This window comes from Myodes glareolus, chromosome 6 (assembly GCF_982192425.1).
Source record: "Myodes glareolus chromosome 6, mMyoGla1.1, whole genome shotgun sequence".
In the NCBI taxonomy this organism is placed as follows: Eukaryota; Metazoa; Chordata; class Mammalia; order Rodentia; family Cricetidae; genus Myodes; species Myodes glareolus.
Window position 1 is genome coordinate 18740208 of NC_142031.1, and position 16851 is coordinate 18757058.

At 52.0% G+C, this 16851-nt stretch overlaps 1 protein-coding gene and 1 long non-coding RNA gene across 3 annotated transcripts in view; one reads left to right on the top strand and one right to left on the bottom strand.

The window, feature by feature from the left end:
- The first annotated feature begins 16 nt into the window (after window positions 1–16).
- Window positions 17–2512, top strand: LOC146894116 (uncharacterized). The gene is made up of 2 exons (XR_015738057.1): window positions 17–699; window positions 827–2512. It is a non-coding gene; the product is annotated as an uncharacterized LOC146894116 (long non-coding RNA).
- A 256-nt stretch (window positions 2513–2768) lies between these two features.
- The window catches only part of Asap3 (ArfGAP with SH3 domain, ankyrin repeat and PH domain 3), a 41394-nt gene continuing 27311 nt past the window's right edge, over window positions 2769–16851 (bottom strand). The window contains exons 6-25 of one of the 2 annotated variants that reach the window (XM_085690485.2): window positions 14669–14780; window positions 14364–14449; window positions 13661–13736; window positions 13405–13491; window positions 13124–13233; window positions 10824–10893; window positions 10518–10605; window positions 9391–9439; window positions 9095–9285; window positions 8868–9001; window positions 8543–8637; window positions 8165–8342; window positions 6970–7055; window positions 6720–6835; window positions 6132–6199; window positions 5941–6048; window positions 5638–5833; window positions 4397–4661; window positions 3593–3683; window positions 2769–3339 (exon numbers count right to left, since the gene is read on the bottom strand). In XM_085690485.2, the coding sequence (XP_085546611.2) occupies window positions 3265–3339; window positions 3593–3683; window positions 4397–4661; window positions 5638–5833; window positions 5941–6048; window positions 6132–6199; window positions 6720–6835; window positions 6970–7055; window positions 8165–8342; window positions 8543–8637; window positions 8868–9001; window positions 9095–9285; window positions 9391–9439; window positions 10518–10605; window positions 10824–10893; window positions 13124–13233; window positions 13405–13491; window positions 13661–13736; window positions 14364–14449; window positions 14669–14780 (2281 nt within the window). In that variant the 3' untranslated portion in view covers window positions 2769–3264. The remainder of the gene's footprint in view (window positions 3340–3592; window positions 3684–4396; window positions 4662–5637; window positions 5834–5940; window positions 6049–6131; window positions 6200–6719; window positions 6836–6969; window positions 7056–8164; window positions 8343–8542; window positions 8638–8867; window positions 9002–9094; window positions 9286–9390; window positions 9440–10517; window positions 10606–10823; window positions 10894–13123; window positions 13234–13404; window positions 13492–13660; window positions 13737–14363; window positions 14450–14668; window positions 14781–16851) is intronic. The other variant, XM_048443243.3, reaches the window with a different exon arrangement.

Here is a 16851-nt window from a genome sequence, read left to right on the forward strand (position 1 = left end):
CCCGGGCAAAGATTGCACGAGCCAGGCGGGTCGCACCTTTGGGGGAAGGACCAGGCTGGGAAAAGGGGCTTTTCCTTTCCGACCCTCTTAAGGGTGCCCCGGGCTGCAGGGACATTTGGGCATGAGGCTTCTCCTGGAGTGTGAGTGCAGCTGCGGGAAGTTCTGAGCTCCTGGGTCTTTGCATCTCCCAGAAGGAGGACTTAGTTTCGTGGCTATGCCCAAGCCGAGAGAAGTTGGTACATTCATCGCATCCTGAAGTCAGCCCTGCCCTAACTTAGGCTCCTTCGTGTACCCAAGGCCTGTGGTGTGCTTCCGTCTCCAGCCTCTTCTCGGGAGGTATGCTTGGAGCCTTTTGCCGGCCAGCCGGCCGCAGTATAGTTTAATGTGTTTCTAACAAACTCTCAAGTCCTGGGGCGCAATCATGCTCTGAGAGACCAAGCTTTGGGTGATTCTTACTGCAGTGTGCAAGGGGTGGGCTTGGAAGAGAAATTTGGGGTGGACGGAGTAAGTGTGCCTCCCACTCAGCTGTGCACACGTACTCTCCGGTAGAAAGGTCTTACAAGAGTCCCCTGCAGACCTAGAAAATGACTTTCCTGCCAGGGTCTCTGATCTGGATGGAGAGCAGAAGAGGGCCCACAGTGTGTGAGGATCGGGAAAACTGAAATCCCCCAACTTTTTGAGAGAACCTCAGAGAACCAGGTCTGGACCAGAGGTAGCCTGTTGTGGACACCTGTCTCCCAACTGCTGCTGTGTGGTGACGATCAATGATGGTTTTTTTGCTTGTTTGTGTTTTTTTTTCCCCCAACAAACTCGTCCAATCAACTAGCAAGAAAGACCTCACTGCAGCCGACTGGGCAAAACAAGGATTGAAAAGAACTGCATTCCCCACAGCTGCGGTGGGGCCGGCGCGGAAGAGGGCGCTTGAAAGGCCCAGCTGGGTGCCATCCCCTCTCAAGAAGTGAAATCTATTGCCGTAAGGGGCAGGGTGGGAGTTTGGTGGGAGAAAGAGGGGGTTTGTGCCATTGAGGAGGCCACGCGTGTTTATTCTATTTACTGAGCACCTGTGCTCCAGGTGGTTCTGGCATCCAGAGCAAGACAGCCAGCCCTCTGGAGAACTCAATGTACAAAGCTTAGGGATGGGAGGGTCCCTGGCATGTCCGCGGTGGAGGAACTGAGAAGTCAGTGGCTGCAGCATAGGGATGTGGAGAAGGAAGGTGGGGGAAAGGAGGGGGTGGGTAGCATCTAGTTGCCCAAGCCAGGTTTTTCTTGATTAGAGCTCCTGGGAGGCTTCTTGGCCAACACAAGTATGAAGGACCCGAATAAACACGTCCAACCTTACTATGCAAATGAAAGCTCAGGAGGTGGGATCATTGATATTCTCCCGGAGTGGAGCCAGCACTGCTGGTACCCATTATGTCCCCTCTGCCCACCTGGGAGCTCACCTGCACGCAATCCTGACACACAGCTGCTACTTGGCATATCTCCCTTTGAGTTTTGGGGGCAGGCAGGGAATTGATACCCCAAGAGGGGCCCAGCATTGGTGGTAAGCACCCCATTCTTTACTCTCAGAGGGACAGATTGAAGGTATTTCCTAACTCACTATGCTCTTGCCTCGGCCTTCAGATGCTGGAATTACAGATGTGTGCCAATGTGCCAGCATCCTTTATGCTTTTGTGTGCGTGTGTATGGGTACATGTGGTGACCAGTCATTGATGGACGCTTTTCTCAAATGCTAGCCACTTTATCTTTTGAGTCAGGGTCTCTCACTGAACTTGGGGCTGGTCAGTAAGCAGCAGGGATCCCCTAGAATCTGCCTCCACAGAGCCAGGAGTACGAGAGTACAGTACATGCCTGACTTTTTGCATGAATTCTGGGGATCTGAACTCATGTCCTCGTGCTTGTGTGGCAAACAGATTCTCCACAACTTTGTCCTTGTTCTCCTCTAGCATTTGGTGACCTCCTTTTTCGCTTCTCTACCCTCGTTATGCTCCTGGGGGTCACCTCACTAACTTGGCCGACTCATCATCTGGAAGCAATCAGGGAACCACGGGAGAGGAGAGTCCAAACGTGAGGTCCTCACACTCCAGCCCAGTGTGCTTTCCTGCACACACCAGCAGTTCTCAGGCTTAGTGCTGACATTTTGGATTGGCTATTGCCAGAGGGATGACCGTTACCACGCGGCTATGGTTTGAGTGTGTTTTCTTACAGGCCAGAGGCTTGATTCCTGCCTGATGTGGCAATGTTGAGTGATGACCGAGCCTTTAAGGGGTGGAGCCTAGTGGGAGGTAACTAGTGGGGGGGCGTTGAGGTCTGTCTCTCAGAGCAAGTGAGTTCTGACAAAAGTGAGCTACTATAAAGCCAATTGAAACCACTACACATAGTGTTTGCTTTCCACCTCTCTGCGATGTTGTGACAGCCAGGGGGCCTTTCACCGGCTGTTCATGACATGCCGTTTGGACTTTTCTAATTGCCAGAATCCTAAGCCAAATAAAGCCTTTTGCTGTAGAAAGTGCCCAGCCTCCAGCATTCTATTAAACAGCAACACAAACAGACAAAGACAGTGTGCTTGAGGAGGTTATCCCTGACCTCGGGGATGCGCCCTCCAGCTGCAAATGTTTGCCACACCAAATGTCCCTGCTCATACTGTGACCACTCCTCCTTACCAGCCCTGTCCCTCACCAGAGCCAGGGGAAGAACCCCAAGTCCTAAGAGTCCTTCATTTTCCTATTACTCTTTAGAACCCATAAATGAACCAGCAGGATCCGTCCTTCCCCCGAGAATCCTTTATTAGAGATGAATAAAAGAATGGCTCTGAGATGTACAAAAGCTGACCCTGGGGGCTCAGAAGCAATCTTCCTTCTTTAGGATCTGCTCATTCCAAGTCAGTTCTTGAGAACAGCTTTCCAGCAAGGGACCATACCTGTGGGATGCTTGTCTTATTCATGTGGCATCCATAGTACCTAGCAAAGGTCTGGACACAGAGCTGGAATCATCACGGGAAATACTAGACCACAAGACAGTGCCCGGATGTGAAAGATAGCAAGTGGGTCCCATCCTCATAGGGAGAAATGGTCCTGGTCTGGCAAGGACTGACTGGCTGGATAACTGAACCCAGTCCAGGCATCCTCATCCTCAGATCTACATCAGCGCCAACACAGAAGGGTCAGTGTCCTTGGCAGGGGCACAGTCCAGTTCTGTGGGCTCAAGTCCCAGCTTTGAATTTTGGGGTCCAGTGTGGGGCCATGCAGAGGGGTCAGCAAGGAGCTAGTCGTGCAAAAGTTGCAGAGAACTTGCCGCGAGAGCCCCGGTCTTTGAGCCATCTCCTTCCACAAGGACGACCTGGGAAAAGAAGGATGAAGCAGACACAGTTAAAGAGCCTTTTGTGTCTCCTCTGGGAAATGGCTCTAGGTAGGCTTCACTCAGATGCACGCAGTCCTGGGCTAAAGCAGGGAGGTGCACCAGCTTAACAGTGGCCATCTTGGTCCATAGTGTTGCCATCATCGAGGGAGGGCATCCTCCCCTCTGTGCCTGCTCTTGACCAGTTCTACAACACGGGAACCTATGCTTCAAAGCACACACCCAGTGCTCTTACCGGAATGTTCCTTCTAGACAGAGGATGCCAGGCAGAGGGACCATCCTCCAGGATCCGACCTCCCCGTCTGTAGGACCGAGTGCTCTCCGAGCTGGAAGGCAGGGATGGCCAAAGTCACCCAGCTGTCCAGAGCCCCTCAGAGGGACCTGGGTAGACAGAAAAGGCTGAGGTGGTAGGAAAGGGGACCCAGAGTCTACCAGGCCCCGAGGCTGGATCATCACAGGCCCTGGAGGTCTGGAACTGATCCCTCTGCAGAGGGCTCTAAGGATGCCCGCAAGTCTACTTCTCCCCAGACTCAAGTCTAGACAAAAAGGGTTTGCAGAGAAGCGAGGCAGTTGGATTGACAGGTGAAGATTTCATGAGGGTTTAAGAAGGGTCTCTGCAGGTAAGGCTAAGCTTTTCCTTCTCCCACCAACTTCAGCAGCCCAAGCCCAGGCTCCTCCTTGGCTCTCCTGGCTAAACTTAAAAGCAGGTGGTAGATCCCAGCATGCAGGAGGCAGAGGCAGGTGGAGCTCTGTGAGTTCGAGGCCAGCCTAGTCTAAAGAGCGAGTTCCAGAACAGCCAAGGCTGTTACATAGAGAAACCCTGTCTCAGATAAAAAGATAACCAAAACAAACCAAAACCAAAAAGCAGGTGGTAGGAAGAGGAAGAGGTAAGACTCCACCCAGGTGCAGCCTACACCTTGGGTCCTAAGTGAGACTGTGACCCAGACTACAGACAGATACTGTTCAAAGGCAGAGAAGCCAACGCATGCTCAAAGTGGTCAGGAGGCATACTGAGCAGCACAGCTAGGCCAATACCAACCTGAACTTGACGGGGAGGTACACCTCAGGAGGGGTGGTCCCAGATGCTGGCCCAGGTCGGGAGGTGCCTGGTGTCTCCTGGAGGCCTTCTTCAGGGCTAGGCGGGGCTTGGCTCAACCTCCCAGGTTCCACAGAGCCGGTGAGGCTGGATAAGAAAGACGCTGGGCTGTTTGGGTTCTCTGAGGCCTCAGGAGACTCTGACCTCAGACTGGGGGTGTCAGAGCGATCTAGAACCACAAAGTGACGTTTGTTTTTTAATTGCTCCCCTGTGATAAGAACATAGAAATGTGGGGCTGGAGAGATGGTTCAGCGGTTAAGAGCACTGGCTGCTCTTCCAGAGGATCTCGCAGGCATCCATGCAAATATGTCAACCATATACATAAATAAATCTTTTAAAAAAAGAAATGCTTTCCTCTTTGTTCAGCGTCAAAGCTGACTTTGGCTTCATGGCTCCATCATGGTTGTCTCGCAGCTCCCCAGCCCCTGCGCCACCCAGCACTCTCATTTAGTAGGGTCTACCCGCTCTCCTCAGCCTGGGCATTTCTGCCTAGCCCCCAAGCTCAGGTTAGGCATTACCTCCTTCAGGGAGCCCTCCCAACCCACCGCCAGCTCCAGCAGGAGCTACCCTCCCCATTATCTCTTTCCTGGCCTCCTGCAGCAAGCTCCATTCATCCAATACACAAGTCTAAGAGCACAGCCAGGCTCTGCTCAGTACTGGGAGAGCACTCTGCCGAGGACCAAACCTGGGTCTCCTGGGATTAGCACTTATAGTATGTGGAGCCTCACGTTATGACTGACTGCTTCCGAGGCTCCATCCCTTCACTAGGCTCACACAGGGCATGCTCCACAAACACGTGTCTTTTTGGTTAACTGAAGCACTGAAGAATCCCAGAAAGCCCAACCTGGGCTGGAATCGCACAGTAGAAGCTTCACAAATGGTGGCAGATTAAGCATGTCACTTAACATCTCTCCCTTTACCTGAAGGAGAGGATGGCCTAAGGGAACCTTGATGGCGGGGTGGGCTTGCCTCCATAGGCTCTGTTGTTTTCAGACAGGGTCTCACTGAGCCTAGCTGACCTTGAACTCCTGATCTTCCTGCTCCCAGCTCCTCGTAGCTGGGATTACAGGCATGTGCTACCACACTTAGCTCTGGCATACAGCATGCATGCCCAGCACAGTACTCCACGCAGCAGTCTCTCAATAAACGGCATGTTCGCAATACTTCTGGGCAGCCAACCATACCTCCATTGGAATGTCCAGCTCGCCCTGGGTGTATGGTCCTAGAAGAGCTTTTGATGGGCAGGGGTGGGGGACTGTCCTCGCTCTGGCTCTGAGAGGTGGCTGGTCCTGGGCTAGCAATGGTCTCATACGTCTTGTTACTGATGTCCAACCTCCCACTGCCCCAGCAGGCCTGAGCTGGGGGCTTCACAGGACAGTGCTGTGGGGAAAGGCCATCTTGGTTTCCACAGCTCAGCTTGCCCCTTCCCAAACAGGCCCAGTAAGGCTCTTGTCTGATGCCACCCAGAGCTGAAGGGCTGGGCCTACCTTTTCTTCCTCCTCCTCCTCACTGTCAAAGCCATGGCCCATGGAATGTCCCCATGGATAGTCCACGTGGAGATGGAAGGCGAGGGTCCCTGCCTGTGCCTGCTCCAGCTGCCAAAAGCCAAGGCTCACCATGTCAGAGGGCCAGCATGGGGGAGGAAGGGTTAGAGGGCGGCCTCTGCCCTCAGACTCACCAGTTCTTCGCATCCCTTGTGCTGTTTCTTCCTGGCTATGTCCAGAGCTGTTTCTCCAGCATCATTTGCTGTGAAGGGGAAATCCAGGGACCATGGTCAAGAATTAAGGCAGCTTTGAGGTCTCTATGGACCTCAGAATCAGATTGTCTGGGTATGAAAAAACTGGCTCTCTGAATTCCTAGCTGTGCAGCCTTAGGTGACCTACTTAACCTCTCTGGGTCTTAACTGTCTCATCTATAAAATGAATATGATACTTGAAACTATCTGACCAGGCTTTGAGGATTCACTGATTAGCAGTATGGCTCACATGTCATGGGACCAGACACATGTTGTATGGTAAGCAGGGAACCCTCCTATCACTGTACGCAGATACAGATAGGATTTCGTTTGCTCCATCCACACCTTTTGGAGGGCTCACTAGCTCTGTGACACTCCCATTTGGACAGGAGAGGAAGCTGAGGCCTTAGAAATGAATGACAGCCCCACCCCTGAGGCCACAAAGGAGCGCAGAAGCAAGTCAGGAGTAGGAATATGCCTGCTGCCAGTGCTCGGGTCTGTGAAGGAGTCTGGAGGGGCCTCGGGCCGCACCTGCCCCCACGGGAGCTCTCCCTTTCAGCAGAAGTTTGAGACAGTCCAGCTGGCCGTGGAGCGCCGCGCAGTGCAGGGCGGTGTTTCCATCTGCGGCCTTGGCATCCAAGTGGCCACTAGAAAGAGAGCGTAGCAGGGAGGTTTGGGGAGGGAAACAAGCAGGTAAGGGGGTCAGAGTCCCAGGGAAAGATTGAGGGACAAGGAGGGGGTGGGGGAACAGGGAGGCTGCTGATGGCAGACGGGCTCTCACCCATTCTGGATGAGGAAGTCCACTAGGGGCAGGGAAGCCTGGCTGGCGACTCTGATGGCCAAGTGCAGGGCGAGCTCTCCGGGTGCCTGAACATACAGACACACACATACATGCCTGAGTTTCCCCTGTCACCTGCCCTCAACCTGGTGCTTCCCCCATGAACCCTTGTTGCCCCAGCATCTCTGATTATGAAGGGGTCAGAAACCCCAAAAGACAAGACCCTATGGATAGATCCTCACATTAGGGAAGCCTGAGAAAGCCCAGGCAGTCAGTGGTTCCTCCTCTGCCCAAGGAGAAGGTGTTCCCAAATCCTCATCGGGCTGGGGTTCTGCTTTTGTCCTACTTCCTCACCAAGGACTCTTTGGGAGGTCACCTGCTAAACATGCTGCCCACCTTACCCAGGTCCTACTTCCCACCTCACTTAAGTGCTATGCCCTTACTGTTCACTAGGTGGCCTGTGACGATTTCGGACGTACAGTTCAGAAACATCCTGCTCTACCTCCTCCCGTGCTGCGGGCTAACTCGGGGCCTCACAGGTTAGGTTCACTGTGCTCCATCACAGATGCTACACCCCCAGTCAGCGACATCCAGTTGTTTTGTTTTGAAAAGACTGCGTACATCCCCCCCCTCCCAATTTCACAGGCATGAATGTTTTGCCTGTATATCTGTGTACCACATGCATATGGTGCCCATGGAGACCAGAAGGGGGCACTGGAGTTACAGATGGTTGTGAGCCACCATGTGAATACTGGGAATTGAACCCGGGCCTCTGGAAGAGCAGCCAGTGCTCTTAAACACTGAAGTATCTCTCCAGTGTCAGTTTTTAAATGTCCAATCAGTCACAGTCACTCCTGCTGACGGGATCATTCTGAAATCCTTCCTCCCTCATGAATGGATCTCCAAAATACAGGGGCTTTCACACTCTAATCAGACCTGCCCATTTCCACTTCCAAGGCGATTGTTAACCCATGTTAGGACTCAGAGAAGTTAACTAACTACCCTGGGTCGCAGAGCTAAGAAAAGATACAGCAGGGATTCTGACCTAGGTCTGCTTGGCTGGAGCTATTATTCTCTTTCCCATTTAATGTGTGAGATCTGAGCAGATGGTAGAAGACTGTGACATCTGGTCTTAGAGGAGGGCTGGGGAGCATGTGAGAGCAGGTGGGTTAAAAGTGGCCCTGGGAGGGCCTCTCACCTGCCCGTCAGGCCCTGGCAGTAGCTGTCCGAAGTCCTGCCCATTGGCAAAGGCCTCCAGTACAGACAGGAGGTCCCTGCTGCAGATGGCTGTTCTTAGTCTTTGGGGATCAGGTGTGGACTGGCGTGCAAACCTGTGTTCCACATACTTGGCCACAATGTAGTTCCTGCGGCTGCTCCTACCCAGACAACAGACAACCACGGGTCCTCAGAAGTTTGTCCACATAGTAACTTCTGGAACCACCCTCCAGGAGAATCTAGTGTCCTGGCGACTTCCAGGTCAGAGGGTACCCTTCTCTCCAACCTTCTGACCCCAGACTTCTCTCAGACCCTGGGAACTGGGGAGCTAGCAAACCCCACCTTCTGAGACCTTCCTTACATGTCACTCTCAGCAGAGGGTTTAGGGCTGCCATGGGAGGGCAGACGGGCCTCCATGATTTCATTGAAGTGGGAGTTTCCAATGTTCAAGGCGAGCTGGAGGCACAGCACAGGGTATCAAGTCAGCAGGTAAAATTGGGTGCTAGGACAGAGCCCCTGGCGAGGTCCAGTCTCCGAAGTCCAGTCCTTCCCCATAGTTCCCCATGTGCCGCCCTACCAACCCCACTCTGGTTGCTTCAGATTCATTCCCAGTTAGCCAAGCTCCAGTCCCCCGAGTCCCACCCCACACCCCTAGCATTCTCTCTGACCCTTGACCCTGCTCTCACCAGCAGCTCTGAGGGGCCTAGGAGGTCCAAGGTGAGGGACTGTATGCGAGAAAAGCGCACGCCCAGCTCGCGGTGGACCCCGGAGCACTGGATGCAGGTGAGCACACCCAGGTTGGTGCTGAGCCATGTGGGGTCTGCAGGGGAGCAAGGAGCGCAGCTAAAGCCTCCAGCCCAGAGTCCCTTCTCCATACCTCCCACCCTCCCACCAAACCTTCCCCACCACTGACCTGAAGCCCCACAGTCGCAACAATGGTCGTTCCCCGGCCTGCTTTTCACCTCAGCGACCAGCATCTTGGTGAGGTCCTGGGGCTCAGAATCCAATCTGGCACTACCCCAAGACCACTGGCCGCCACTGGGCTCCCCATTAAAGGCGCTACTCAGCGCTTCATCCTTGCTGTTCTGCAGCACCGACACCCACCTGTGCAGATGGTAGGCGTATTGGGGACAGGAGGCCGGGTCGGGGGACTGAGCTCCCTACCCCATGCGCTGCCCCCACCACTGCGGGCCCAGAGCCGGCACTCACGCCTCACACTCTAGCTCGTCCTCCGCATGGAAGTGGTATGTGCGGTTATCTGTGGGGTAGAAAAAAGGCCATCAAGGCCACCGATCCTGCAGGCCTTCCCCAGGACAAACACCTGTGTGCCCCGAGATCAGGCCCGAAGTGCCACCGCCTCCAGAAGTCATCTCCGAAGTAGGACCCCAGCAAGGCTCTCTGCATGAGGCCGTGGATCCAGGGTCAGTGCTTAGCACACCTCTTATGCCCCGCTCAAGCACAGCATGGCCCTTACCTCCAGCTGCCACCCCATTCTAGTTTCTTTGCTTCCTACTTCTCCTCTTCACCTCGCCCCACCGGATCCCAAGCTGTTTTGTCTATGGCTTTAACTATACAGCACCCTGCTTCCAGACCCCCACAGTCCCGACTACGGGGAACAAGGTCCAGACCTAGAAGAGGTCCAGGCCTTGCCTCTCACTACTATGTGAAGTCCTTTGTAAGACTGATGGGGGGAGTCCGTGTTCTGCTTTCATGCTTCCCACCCTGTTAACCCCCACCTTAAAGTCCCTCCTTTTTCATAAATGCTACAATCTGTGTCTCTCAAGGCTAAATGCAAACACTCTCCTCCCACAGCCCTAGATTCCCTACAGCAGGTCGGGGCTTCTGAGGGTCTCTATGTATGCCTCTCTCCTCTGGACAACCAGACCCCCACCTTAAAGCCTTGGGTCCCATTCCTTCCAAGAGGGTTCTCTGAAGACAATAGCTTTAAAAAAAATGAGGCAGGATCTCATGTAGCCCAGGCTAGCTTAAAACTTCCCATGTAACTGAGGATTCCCTTAAACTTCTGATCCTCCACGTTGGAATTACAGGTGTGCAGCACTGTGCCTAGTTTTATGTGGTTCTCATCACGGAAGTCAGAGCTCCAGGCTTGCCAGGCAGTGTCAGCTACATTCCTGGCCTGAAAGGTCAGCTCCTTCCCAGCATGTGTTTTCATGTTCAGAGGGATGGGAGGTGAAACCCTGTAAAGTCTCTGGCCCTTGGAGTCCTGGGTATGCAGTGGTAGCCTTTGGCTACTTAGTGGGACTGAATACAGAGCCCTGGCTGCAGCCTCTCAGGAGGAAGCACTGGGCAGTGTGGGGTTGGCACAGACTACTCACGGGTCACCAGGTCGAAGCACGTTTTCTCCTCAGGGTTTGGCCTCACTTGGCACGTCAACAGGGTCAGCTTTACTGGGGGCCGGTTGATCTGTGGGGATTTGAGAGTGGAGGACACATATGTTACCCCCTGGGCCTCTGAATCCTTTGTTTCTTTGTCTACTAAATAATCAAGAAAGTCCTGTCCCTCCAGGGGAGGGATAAGGATTCTAAGGAGGCTCTTTGGATACCGTCCCTCCTCCTAGCAGGGATCTCTAACACTGGACAGAGCTTGGCATCTGTCTGCTCAGAACCCTCAAGAGGCCTCACCATGCTGTGTGAGATGGTCAGGCAGCCATATTTGACTCCACACTTCCTCTTTTGCCAGACTCTTCGAATCCTAAAGCACAGAAGGACAGAGAAACAGTGACCAGTGGCTCACACCTCATTCCCCTGCATCAGAGAGTAGAATCCATGACTTCTTCCGTTCCCATCACAGTGCTTCACGGCTTCCGGCCCTCAGGATGCCTCCAGTATGAGGGGGGAAGCCTCAAACTTCAAGTTCCTATTCTAGAGGGTCAATATGGCTCTAGTACCCTGAGAACTTCTAGCCTGATGGAGGAAACACAGCTTACCGCCTTACTTACTTTGTGTGCGAGCATGCCAGAGCACACACATGGGGGCAGAGGACAGCCCGAGGGAGTCAGGGTGGTGGTCTGAATGAGAACAGTCCACACAGGTTCATGTCTGAATACCTGGCCCCCAGTGGGTAGAACTGTTTGGGAAGGATTGGGAGGCGTCACTGAGGGGTAAACCCATGCCATCTCCTGTACGCTCTTCTTCTGCCTCGTGCTTGGCAGGAAGATCTGATGCTGCTGCCATGCTCCCTGCACGATGGTGATGGACTCTCCCTCTGGGACCACAAACCCCTGTAAACTCTTTCTTCCATAAGTTGCCGTGGTCATGGCATCTCTTCGCAGCAACAGAAAAGTAACTAAGATGTTCAGTTCTCTTTCTACCGTGTGGATCCCAGGGCCTGAGCTTAGGTGGCCAAGCATGACAGTAAACACCCTTACCCTCTAAGCCAGTGACTCCCAACCTTCCCAATGTTGTGACCTGTTAACACTTCTTCATGTTGTGGTGACCCCAACCATAAAATTATTTTGATTGTTATTTCATAACTAATTTTGCTACTATTATGAATCATAATATAAATATGTTTTTTTTTTTATGTTCTTAGGTGACCCTGTGAAAAAGTAGCAGTTCTCAACCTGTGGGTTGCGACTCTTTGGGGGTTGAATGACCCTTTTACAGGAGTGATCTAAGACTACCTGCATACCAGATATTTATATTACATATGACAATGCGTAACAGTAGCAAAGTTATAGTTATGAAGTAGCAAGGGAAATGGTTGGGTCATCACAATCTGAGGAACCGTGTTAAAGAAAAGCACAATTAGAAAGGCTGAGACCCACGGCCCAAAGGGGTCGGGACCCACAGGTTGAGAACCACTGCTCTAAGTCATCTTACTGGTTTTTCTAAATTTTTACTTTCTAAAATGAAAAATTAACACCAGGAAGCAAGGCATAGTTTTCTTTCTCTTTCTTTCTTTCTTTCTTTCTTTCTTTCTTTCTTTCTTTCTTTCTTTCTTTCTTTCAGATTTATTTATTATGTATTTAGTGTTCTGCCTGAACACCAGAAGAGGGCACCAGCTCTCATTAAAGAGAGATATGAACCATCATGTGGTTGCTGAGAATTGAACTCAGGACCTCCGGAAAAGCAGTCAGTGCTCTTAACCTCTGAGCCACCTCTGCAGCCCTGATGTTTTCATTTCTAGGCATATTTGTAGGTATCCACAGTATATTGTATAGAGGGCAAGAATGAAGACATATTAAGTGCTTCGTAAGTCTTTCTTTCTTTTTTCTTTTCTTTGGGTTTTTTGTTTTGTTTTGTTTTTGTTTTTCAAGACAGGGTTTCTCTGTGCTGCTTTGGAGCCTGTCCTGGAACTAGCTCTTGTAGAGCAGGCTGGCCTTGAACTCACTGAAATCTGCCTGCCTCTGCCTCCTGAGCACTAGAATTAAAGCTGTGTGCCGCCACCACCACCTGGCTTAAGGACTTGGTAAGTAAATATCTTTTTTAAAATATTTATTTATTTATTATGTACACAATATTCTGTCTGTGTGTATGCCTGCAGGCCAGAAGAGGGCATCAGACCCCATCACAGATGGTTGTGAGCCACCATGTGGTTGCTGGGAATTGAACTCAGGACCTTTGGAAGAGCAGGCAGTGCTCTTAATCGCTGAGGTTAAGTAAATCTTAACTGCTTGGTAAGTAAATCTTAACTGCTGCTAGATATCAAACACATAGATATCCTCTGCCTCAGCTTCCCAAATGCTGGGATTAAAGGCACGTGCCACGGATGGCCCTGTTGCTACAACTTTTGAAGAATAACCTTTAGTGACCTTTAGCGAAGAGCCACATGCCCAGTTGTCCTTTGATAACTGTATACCATCAGACTGTGCAAAATGGTCCACAGGAATACAAGAATAGTTACTGGAGCATCTTCTCTAACCTGCATGTCCGACCTGTGTGTCTTTGGGGAAGTTGCTTGAGCTCTCTGAGTCACTCACCCATCGCTTTTCTTGTACAGGAAGCCCACCTTCTCAGTCCCAAACTGCTTGTTGCCTTGGTGCTGGTGGATGCTGTAGCCGCCCCCTGAGTTCTTCCGGTTTGGGTGCTCCTGCACCTCAGACATGCAAAGGAGACTTCAGGGTGTCTGGGAGGGAAGAGCCCCGTGCTGCACTGCTCCTCGGGGGACACTTGGGGGCTTCTCTCCCTCCTTCCCTCCCTCTGTATGCCAGGGTGAGGAGGATGGGTCAGGTATCTCTTTTAGAATGATTCAGGGCCTGACCTCTCTGCTCTCCAGATGCAGCATCCCTCGGAGGGAGTCGCGGAGCTGGGTCAGCTTGTGCAGCTCCTCCTCCTGAGCTTGCCGAAGCTATGGGCAGAGGACAGGACCCGTGGCCAGTGAGGGGACATTGCAGGGTAGAGCCTGACGCAGCACACTGGGCCAGTGTTTCACTCTGTGTTGGGAGCCCGCTCTCCACACTTCCAGCTTCCCAAAAGGACACGGGGTTGAACACAACTGAGGGACAGGCTAGACTTACCACATGGACCGAGGCTGCCAGCTTGTCGATGAAGGGGGACAGGCTCTGAGCTGCTTTCCAGCCATCTTGGAAGAAGCTAAGGAAGGCCAGAGGCCAAACACGGGGACCAGGGAGGGATGGAAATGTAGATGAGGCCAGAAGGTGGAGAAGGTCCCCACAAGCACCCTTGGGCATGCTGCCTGAAGGTGAGAGCAGGCATGCAGAGAGACTCTCTGGGTTCAGATCTCACTGACTAGCCCTGGCAACTTAGTAAGTGGGACTCAGTTTCCTCATCTATAAAATATGGCTAAATAGCTGGGCGGTGGTGGGGCACACCTTTAATTCTAGCACTTGGGAGTCAGAAGCAGGCAGATCTCTGAGTTCGAGGCCAGCCTGGCCTACAGAACTAGTTCCAGACAGCCAACACTACACAGAGAAACCCTGTCTTGAAAAAAAGAATATATATATATATATATATTCATATCTATATCCCCACATATACATGAATAAATGCTTAAATGCTGTATCTGCTCCCTGCTCCAGGGGTATTGGGGGGACTGGGGGGATCACTATGCTCAATCCTAGTGTCTGAACCACAGTGAAAGCTTTATGCAGCAGCATCTGTGTGATGGAAGCGTTGCTCACGAGGTCCAGGCACACAGAGACCTGGAGGGTCTCAAATCCCAGAGGGGTGCATTAAAGGCTGAGGCGGGGAGATACTTACTTGTGCTGGGCGTGGAAGAACTTGATGAGGCTCTGCAGGAAGTCTGGACCTTGCTTCACCTGACTCTCTCTAGCTTTGACAAGGTACTGGCAGAAGACAGGATAAGAAGCGTGATGTAAGCCAGATCCTGGTGACAGGGGTTTTGTTCCCCAGCCCAGGGCTAATCCTCTGAGCCTCCACTGAACCTTGGTCACATCCTACAGCCCAGCTGGCCAGCCCTAGGGCCTGTGGCTGACGCCTTGAGGGTCTGGAAGAGGCAAACAGGAAACACACCTAACCCATCCTCACTGGGGGTCACACCTCACCTCACACATGTGCAGCTGGAAGACCCGCCGCTCTCGCTGCGTGTCCTGGGACAGCTCCCCATGGCTTCCCCCTGTGATCCTGGCTCGATCCCTCTCCTTCTCCAGCTTGGCCCTAAGTCATAAAGAAAGAAACATTTGAACAAGCGTCACCAACCCTTATCCCACCCACCATCCCTGCTATGGGCCCACGAGTGTGGGAACAAAGCCCATCCCTGTGCCATCTGTGTGCCTGGACGGGCAACAACAGACGGTGGGGTAGGTCTGGGGAGTCCAGGGGGTCACGGAGGAAAAAGACACAAATCAAAGCTGAGGCAGGAGAGTAAAAGAGAGACCTTGTCACGATAACTTAGAAAGAGATGTCTATGCTGGACTGGAAGCCCTGACACCCCAGCTTGGAGGAAGCTAGGCCTGGGCAGGAGGGCAAGAACATGGGATACATTGAGGTGGAGGGCTCAGGGAGCTATGCAGAGATGGACAGGGATGTGGCATTGCCCGAGGCGATGGCAATGGGGAGGTAGGACCACAGTAGGCCTGGTTCCCACCAGTTAGGCTTCCTGGTCTTTAAGTTATAACAAGAGGAAGGGGTTCGAGACTTTATGTCAGAGATGATGAAGATGGTGGGACCAAGGGTGACGAGTTTGGATTAGCTAAGGGACTTAGAATATGTGTATGTTAGAGGACCAGCAGAACCTTGGTTCTCATGAGCTCACAGACCTTCTTAGTCAAAGCTCTGAAAGCCTGTTACTTTCACAATGTTACTCTGAGAGGCAAAGACAGGTATCCAAGTGTAGTGAGGAAGGAGAGGGAAATAAGACTAAAGGCACACTGTGCACCTGCCAACCTGAAGGCCCTGAGCTAGGTGGTGACGCCAAGTCTCCTGCACACCTCCCTCACTACCCCCCCTTCGTCAAATCGAACTGCCTGCACGCCCTGCCCTGTGTGGATGCTACCACACCTTGGTCACTCTTGTTTCCATTATTTGTTGAATCACTTCTCTTCTTGTCATATAAACCAGCAAGATACAACAAGGCAGGGCCCTGGACCTGGGGTGACTTTATTTATTTATTTACTATCTATGGATGGGGTGGGTGACAGCTGTGCCTTCTCTTGCTGGGACAACAAATCTGGTAATGGTGTAAGGAGTCTTCCCAGCTCCGGGCACCAAGGAAGCTCTTCCAAAGCGTTAAGTGTGATTCTTCCTCATTTACTTTCCTCAGAAAAGGGGTCTTACGTAACCCAATCTGGCCTCACTATGTCTCAGAAGATCATCTTGACCTTCTGATCTTCCAGCATCCACCTCCCAAATGCTGAGAGTGTAAGTGTGCATCACACCAGGTTTTCTACATCACACCAGGGAATGAGCCCAGGTCTCTGTGTGTGCTTGGCGATCACTCTACCAACTGAGCTGCACCCCCAACCTGACGGCTATCTTTACACACTGACTTTGTATCAGGGCTTCACACACTAAAGTGATAAGCACACGAGGCAGGACGCTACCCCATTGTACGGATGAGAAGCTTAAGGCTTGTCCAAGTCACATGGCTATTAACTGGCAGAGGTGGGATTTGAATCCAGATCTATCTAGTGTAGCACCCAGAGGGCAGCACTGTATTGGGCACAGTGGGTGACCAACCCAGTGGCTTAGCTCCACTCCACCATCTTGGTACCCACCATACGCAGACAGCCACACTGTCTTTGTTAGAATCTACAATCAGAGTGATAAAGCTGAAACCCAGGAAAAGTGAGATGTTCAAGATCACAGGTTGGGGGCTGGAGAGATAGCCCAGTGGTTAAGAGCACTGGTCCTGGGTTCGAGTCCCAGAAACCACATGGAGGCTCACAACCATCTGTGATTCCAGTTCCAGGGGCATCTGATGGTCTCCACAGGCACTGCATGGGCACGGTGCAGAGACACTCACCGGGGCACATACATATAAAATAAAAATAAATATTAAGAAAGAAAAAAATCTAGTCAGGGCAATGCTAAGAAGGACAGGGGTCTGGGTTTCTGCTTCTCAGGCACTTCCCATTATTCTGATCCCAGATCTGGCACAGAGAGATGGGATACTTTTGATTTTAGATCTATTTAATTGTACGTGTATAAGTGCTTTGCCTGTGTATATGCATGTATACCATATGTGTGCCTGGTACCTGAGAAGAGGGCATCAGATCCTCTGGTACTG